The 8032-nt window shown below is 54.2% G+C and overlaps 2 protein-coding genes across 2 annotated transcripts; both read right to left on the bottom strand.

The window, feature by feature from the left end:
- Window positions 1–1801: 1801 nt before the first annotated feature.
- LOC147971289 (uncharacterized) lies at window positions 1802–5338 on the bottom strand. The gene is made up of 3 exons (XM_087523905.1): window positions 4980–5338; window positions 4541–4922; window positions 1802–1810 (listed from the first exon to the last, which is right to left on the bottom strand). The coding sequence occupies exons 1-3, from the start codon at window positions 5336–5338 to the stop codon at window positions 1802–1804; spliced, it is 750 nt and encodes a 249-aa protein (XP_087380031.1).
- Window positions 5339–5386: 48 nt separating this feature from the next.
- Window positions 5387–7126, bottom strand: LOC147971288 (uncharacterized). The gene is made up of 2 exons (XM_087523904.1): window positions 6786–7126; window positions 5387–6413 (listed from the first exon to the last, which is right to left on the bottom strand). The coding sequence occupies exons 1-2, from the start codon at window positions 7124–7126 to the stop codon at window positions 5387–5389; spliced, it is 1368 nt and encodes a 455-aa protein (XP_087380030.1).
- Window positions 7127–8032: the final 906 nt, after the last annotated feature.

Below are 8032 nucleotides of genomic sequence, written 5' to 3'. Positions count from 1 at the left end.
TAAGGTAAAGTTATGAGGTGGAGCTGCAGCAAGCGACTAGCATATATGGTGGCTAACATACGCAAAAGAGAGCGAGAAGAGAAGGCAAAGCACGGTCGATAAAAGTATGATCAAGAAGTGATCCTATGACAACCTACGTTAAGCATTACTCCAACAACCGTGTTCACTTCCCAGACCCCACCGAAAAGAGACCATCACGGTTACACACGCGGTTGATTCATTTTAATTAAGGTCGACTTTAGGTTTTCTACAACCGGACATTAACAAATTCCCATCTGCCCATAACCACGGGCACAACTTTCGAAAGTTCAAATCCCTGCAGGGGTGTCCCAACTTAGCCCATCACAAGCTCTCACGGTCAACGAAGGAATAGACCTCCACCCGAGACATTCCGATCAGACTCGGTAACCCGGTACAACAAGACATTTCGACAGGGTAAAACTAAACTAGCAACACCGCCCGAATGTGCCGACAAATCCCGATAGGAGCTGCACATATCTCTTTCTCAGGGCACACTCAGATGAGCCAGACGTCGGGTAGGCCAGCCCAGAGTTGCCCCTGGTAGCCCCGAACATCGCTTAGTTGGACCAACACTCAGAGGAGCACTGGCCCGGGGGGGGGGGGTAAAATAATGATTGACCCTTGAGTCGGCCGACTCAAGCGAAAGAAAAAGGCTAGGTGGCGAATGGTAAAACCAATGTTGGGCATTGCTGGAAAAGCTTTTCTTAAGGCGAACTGTCAAGGGGTTCCCATAATAGCCCAACCGCGTAAGGAACGCAAAAATCCGGGAACATAACACCGATATGACGGAAACTAGGGCGGCAAGAGTGGAACAAAACACCAGGCATAAGGCCGAGCCTTCCACCCTTTACCAAGTATATAGATGCATTAATTAAAGAAGAGATATTGTGATATCCCAACAAGTAAACATGTTCCAACAAGGAACAACATCTCCATGTTCCAACAAGGAATAAAACTTCAATCTTCACCTGCAACTAACAACGCTATAAGAGGGGCTGAGCAAAGCGGTAACATAGCCAAACAACGGTTTGCTAGGACAAGGTGGGTTAGAGGCTTGGTTTAACATGGGAGGCATGATAAGCAAGTGGTAGGTATCGCAGCATAGGCATAGCAAAAGAGCGAGCAACTAGCAAGCAAAGATAGAAGTGATTTCAAGGGTATGGTCATCTTGCCTGAAATCCCGCAAACAAGAAGAACGAGTCCATGAAGAAGAAAAACGGACGTAGTCGAACGGTTTCTCACAAACGCGAAGTTAACGGGACCAACCCGAAGAAGCAAACACCAGAAAAGAAGCACACAACATAGTAAACAACCAACACATGAACATGATATGATATGCGGGATGCGGTATGCGATGCATATGCATGATTTGACAAGGAATGCATGAACCTGGCCTCAACTTGGAAATCCAAGTGTGCCACTGGAAATATGAGATGAAATCGCTTGAAAACGATATAAAGAACGCCAGAAACGGAGTCACGGTTTGGAAATGGCAAGCGATTCAAATATGACACCGGTCTGCGATAAGCAGCAAGTAGCCATCTAAATGCAACAATATGAACATGCTACAGCACCCAAACATGACAACAAAATACATGGCAGGGATGCATTCATGATGCTTAACAAAAGTCTAGCACTGAGCTACGCCAATTCATCCATTAACAGGTTCAAACAAGCATGGCAAAAATGCATATGATAAACATATCTCAGACTTAGTGAAATTAACACTTGTCTGGAATTTCAGATCAGATAGCACTCTTTGGAGCATGAAAAATACATGCTACACAATCTGAACATGGCAAAGTAAAGCATGGCATGTAGGTACTCAAAGAGCTTAACAAAAGTCCCTTAGTGACCTTGAGCCAAAAGGGATCAGAAGATACAATTGCAAGCATGTGAACATAGCAAAAACATAATCAGTTTTCAGACTTGGTGAAAACTGGCACATGCTGAAATATAACTCAAGTGGGCATGTTTACGAGCTCGATGCACTCACTAAAGAGCAAGTCATGACAAGCTAAGAATACACCCATCAAGAAGGCACAAAATACAAGCTAGACATGGCAAGAACAATAACATAGCATGCACGGATCAACTACAACATCACCGGCAAAATTGCAAACAAGTTGACAATCTGCCCAGATTCACAAAGTAGCAAAAGTAGAGCTCGATTGACTCAAGCTAGGATGCTCCATAATTGCCAACAAAGACATGGATGGATAGAGCACTACAATATTAACAAAACATCCTTACTGATCATCCTAAAAGGAGGCACGGATCACTAGAAAACAACATGAACATATGGCATCGTGAGATAAACAGCTCCAGGACTTAGTGAAATTACTAAGTCCCTGAAAACAGAATTAGCAAGTGCACCACTTTGCAAGCTTGCCCAAGTCACCTCACACATCACAAAAATACATGGGTTGCACCTCTGGAAAGATGACAAAACCCTTAACAAAACACATGTAGAGCATCAGGGCATATCATGCACACATTAATCATGGCAAAAATGACAAAAAGCTAAACGGAGTAGCAGATCTGACAATTATCTCAAGTAGCCCTCTTCTAACAGCATTTCGGGCATCAAGATGAGCTCAAATGAAAATTATGCACTGGAATGAAATGATCTACTCTCTGAGATGAACATTTTGATATGTTATATGCATGGATCGGAGCTACGGATGCAAAGTTACGAGGCCATGAACATGAGCACTTGGATCTGGAATTTCGGGGACTTTGAGAAAATTTACCCCGCGGAAAAAGTCAACGGCGGACGGGGATATCCAGGACGGAGCGGTGCGGGGATGGGCGAGGGCGTTTGGATCGGGGACCGATGGATCTGGTCCCGATCCGGATCGGATCCGGCCGGAGTTTACTCCGGCGAGCTCCGTGAGCTCCGGCGAGGGACGGCAGTGGCGAGGCGGGCACCGCCGGAGGTGGTTCGGCCAGCGGCGGAGCTCGGCGAGCCCGGGCACGAGGCGCGGAGCCCGATGGCGGCGGTTGCGCGCGGTGGCGGCGATCTGCATGGTGGCGAGGCGGCCGGCGGCAATGGCCGATCGCGGGCGGGGCGGCGCCCGCGGTTGAAGGCGGCGGGGCGACCGGGCTAGGCGGCGGAGATCCCGGGCGGCGGCGGCCCGATCTGGCCCGGGGCGGGCCCGATCTGGGCTCCCTCGGGCCCGGCGGCGGGGAGGAGAGAGAAGGGCGGCGTGCTGACGTGGCGGCGGCGGATTTGGCGCAGGGGAGGCCGGACATGTCTGGGCGCGGGCGGTTTTGTCGGGCGGCGCGAGGTGGATGAAGGTTAGGGTTCATCCGCGAAAATTTCGGGGATGTCCACATATTTATAGGTAGAGGGAGCTAGGAGAGTCCAAATGAGGTGTGGTTTTCGGCCACGCGATCATGATCGAACGCTCTAGATGATGGAGCAGAGTTAGGTGGGTTTTGGGCCAAATTGGAGGGGTATTGGGCTGCAACACACACGAGGCCTTTTCGGTCCCTCGGTTAACCGTTGGAGTATCAAACGAAGTCCAAATGATACGAAACTTGACAGGCGGTCTACCGGTAGTAAACCAAGGCCGCTTGGGAAGTCTCGGTCCAATCCGAAAATGTTTAATCCCCACACGTGAAAGAAAGGTAGAAATGGCCACCGGAGGAGAACGGAGCGCCGGAATGCAAAACGGACAACGGGGAAAATGCTCGAATGCATGAGACGAACACGTATGCAAATGCAATGCACATGATGACATGATATGCAATGCATGACACGCAAGCAATGACATGGCAACAACAGCGAATAACTGGACGACACCTGGCACATTGGTCTCGGGGCGTTATAGTAGAACTTCCGGAGGTGCTGGCTTTTCCAGGCGTTCTGGATGGGGATCCCGTCCTGTGTCTCCACAAGCGTGGCGCCAGGCCTGGAGACGCCTAAACGGGCCCTCCCATGTGGATGAGAGCTTAAGCATCCCTTCCCTGGAGAGCACCCACCTCAAGACGAGATCGCCCGCCTCGAGCATCCTGGAGCGGACGCTGCGACTGTTGTACCATCGCAACGCCTGATGGTATCTTGCCGCTCGGAGCGAGGCTTCACGGTGGCGTTCCTACCCAGCACAAGGTCCATCCCCCGCATGGCGTCCTGCTATCTCTCATCAAACGCGAGGACCCGCACGGAGCGATGCCTGACCTCGTGAGGGAGAACCGCTTCTGCTTCGTAGACGAAGAAGAACGGGGTCTCGCCCGTTGGATTGGTGGCGGTGGTGCGGATGGACCACATCACAGACTAGAGCTCGTCGTGCCAGCCCCTGTCGCAGGCTTCGAGCTTCTTCTTGAAGGTCCGGGTCTTGAGGCCTCTCAAGACCTCGGCATTGGCGCGCTCAGCTTGGCCATTGCTCCTGGGGTGTGCCACCGAAGCGTAGCAAATCTGCGTTCCAAGGTTAGCACAATAGGTCTTGAAGAGATTGCTAGTGAACAACGAGCCATTGTCGGTGATGATGTGGTTAGGGACCCCGAAACGGCTCACAAGGCCCTTGATGAACTTAACTGCTGACCCGGCTGGGATGGTGTGGACGGCTTCCACCTCTGCCCATTTGGTGAACTTGTCGATGGCGACGTAGAGGTGGCTGTAGCCCCCAGGCGCTCGCGGGAATGGACCCAGGATGTCCATCCCCCAGACCGCGAATGGCCATGAGAGCAGGATAGTCTGGAGGCCCTGGGCCGGCTGGTGGATTTGCTTGGCATGGAACTGGCAGGCCTCGCAGGACCTTACCAGCTTGGTCACGTCGTTGAGTGCCGTGGTCCAGTAGAACCCGCTATAGAACGCCTTACCAACCAAGGTATGTGATGATGAGTGATGCCCGCAGTCTCCACCATGTATGTCAACCAGCAGCTCGTTCCCCTGCTCCCTGGAGATGCATCGCAAGGAAACATCATTTGGTCATTTTCTGTATAGCTCGCCGTACTGGACGCAGTATGCCGAGCCTGCCAGGCCACATGCTCCGCGTCCTCCTCCTTCTCCGGCAGCATCCCATGCACCAGATATGCCTTGAACTCCTTGGTCCAGCACCCCTCCTGAGGCTCGATCGCCAGGAGCAGACGTGCTCCTGAGGTCGAACAGCAAGCAGGGGCTCTCCGCGGCTGCAGGGGTCGCCGAAGGCTTGAAGAGTCGCTCTTCGAAGACACCATGTTCTTGGGGTAGATGCCTTGACGCCTTCTTGGTGATCTCGTGGGCCTCCTTGTTGGTGCCGCGTGGCACATGCTGTAGCTCTAGGCCTAGGAATTGCTTCTCCATCTTGCACACCTCCACGAGGAACACCTCCATATGCTCGTCCCTTGGTTCGTAAACCTTGTTAGAGAAGTTGACGAGGAGCTAGGAGTCTCCCTTGATGGTGAGACGCTTCACCCCCAAGGCCACCGCTGCCTTGAGGCCGGCAATCAACCCCACGTATTCTGCAATGTTGTTGGAGACCTTCTCACCCCATTGGAAGTAGAGCTGCACGGCGTAGTATAGCTTGTCTTGGGTGGGTGAGATGAGAACAGCGCCAGCCCCCGCGCCTTGGCGTGCGAAGGCGCCGTCGAAGTACATGACCCAACCATCTGGTGCTTCACTTCCTGGCGAGAGAGATAGGCTCTCGCCAACTTCAGGTTCTAGGGCGTCGGTCCATTCGGCTACGAAGTCTTCTAGGGTGGCTCCCTTGATGACCTTGGTTGTGCTGAACTCAAGCGGAAATGCCTGAAGTTCGATGTTCCACTTGGCGACCCTTCCCGCGGCATTAGGGTTCCAGAGCACCCTCTCCAGTGGGTAAGCAGAGACGACCTTGATCGGGTGGCCTTGGAAGTAATGGCGCAGCTTGCGTGAGGCCACCAGGAGTGTGAGCAGAAGCTTATGGGGCATGGGGTACCGCGCCCTTGCGTCCCGCAATACCGTGCTGATGAAGTACACCGGGTGCTCGACGAAGGAAGGAGCGTGAATGGAGTCCGCAGCTACTGGAGGTTGCGACACCTCCGGAGGTGGGGTGACCTCCGCAGCTTGGTCACCCTTCGGGGCCTCCGCCGGCCCTGGAACGCTGTCTTGTGGGGCGTGATCACCTGTGAGCATTGTCTTGGCCTTAGCGGCGCCATCTTGTGACCGCAGCATTCCAGCCGAGGGGGCGGCATTGCGCTGCGGGTTCTTGGCCCGACGCTCCTCCCGAACTGCCACCAACGCCGCGCTGGTGGAGTGAGGCGTAGCGGCCAGATAGAGCACCAGAGGCTCGAGGGGGCGAGGTGCCACCATCACCGATGGGCTGGTTAGGTATCTCTTGAGGTCTTGAAATGCCAGATCTGCCTCTGGGGTCCATTCGAACGATCCCTTCTTCTTCATCAGCTTGAAGAACGGTAGGGCACGCTCCCCCAGCCTGGAGATGAAGTGCCCCAGCAAGGTCACGCAGCCTGCAAGCTTCTACATTTCCTTGAGAGTTTGCGGTGGGCTCATGTCTTTTATTGCCTTGACCTTCTCGGGGTTATCCTCGATCCCCCTGTGAGACATGAGGAAACCCAGTAGCTTGCCGGAGGGGACACCGAACACGCCCTTCTCTGGGTTGAGCCGCGAATCCACCTGGCATAGGCTAGCGAAGGTCTCCTCCAGGTCCTGAATCAAGGTTCTCACCTCCCGAGATTTTACCACGATGTTGTCGACGTAGGCTTCAGGGTTTCTCCCGAGCTGCTGACCTAGGGCGATGTGCATCAGCCGCTGGAAGGCCGCCCCTGCATTGCGCAGTCTGAATGACATGCGGGTGGAGCAGTACACCCCGCACGGGGTCAAGAAGGCGGTCTTCTCCACATCCTCCACTGCCATCTTGATCTGGTGGTAGCCCGAGAACACATCCAGGAAACACAGCAGGCCGCACTTGGCAGTGGAGTTGACGATCTGGTCGACGCGTGGAAGTGGGAATGGGTCTTGGGGACAGGCCTTGTTGAGGTTGGCGAAGTTGACACACATAAGTTCCTTCCCGCCTTTCTTTGGCACGACGACGGGTTTTGCCAGCCACTCTGAGTATCGGACCTCGCGAATGACACCTGCCGCCTCTAGCTTGCGAGTTTCCTGGATGATGAAGGACTGCTTCTCCATGGATTGTCGCCGCGCCTTCTGCTTCACAGGGCGCACATTGGGTCACACCATTAAGCGATGGTCGATTACCCCCCTTGGGACCCCTACCAGCTACTTGGGTTCCCAGGCAAATATCTCCTTGTTCGCGTGCAAAAACTTCACCAATGCCTCCTCTTGATCCGGGCCGAGGTTGGCACCTATGGTGAAGGTGGCTCCCGAGGATCCATCTTCCTTGACCGGCACTTGCTTTGTTTTGGCCCGATCTTGAGTGAACAACTACTTCTTATTAGCCGGCGCGACCTCCTTTACCCCTGGGGTGGCTTCGCCGGTCGTGTGCGCTGCCGCTGTGGCCTTGAAGGCAAGCTTGAGGGCCGCCAGAGCTTCCTTGGTGTCTCCAGCCACGGTGAGGACGCCGCTGCTGCCTGGCATCTTCATGAGGTTGTTGGCCGGATGGGTCGCTGCCATGAACTGGGCCAAGGCAGGGTACCCGAGGATGGCATTGTACGGGAGGCCGATGCGAGCGATGCCAAAGTAAATGAGCCCGGTACGGTAGTTGTCCCGGGTATCAAAGGTGACTGGAAGGCATATTTGCCCCAGGGGGCTGGTGGACCCACTGCCAACTCCGGAGAAAGGCTTGGTGGGGCGGAGCCAGCCGTACGACATGTGAAGCAAGCCGAAAGATTCCACGGAGAGTACATTGAGGCCCGCTACGTCGACGATGAGAGTCTTGGTCATGGCGACGTTGCATATGGTGGGCGTGCAGAGCATTGGGAGCGCACCCGAGCCAGCACTGGTAGCGGGGCGATATCTTGAGTTGAAGGTGAGGTCGTCCTTGGCGCCGCCCATCCTGGAGGGGCTCCCTGCTACACAGAGGCAGCGCTGATTTGGCGGAAGAACTGCTTGGTGTGGAGGTCCGAGGGTGGCACT

The sequence above is a fragment of the Triticum urartu genome, chromosome 5A, assembly GCF_056163025.1.
Source record: "Triticum urartu cultivar PI428250 chromosome 5A, HENAU_Tu73, whole genome shotgun sequence".
Taxonomy (NCBI): Eukaryota; Viridiplantae; Streptophyta; class Magnoliopsida; order Poales; family Poaceae; genus Triticum; species Triticum urartu.
Note: the sequence above shows the minus strand (reverse complement) of the source record. Positions and strands in the feature narration are given on the sequence as shown.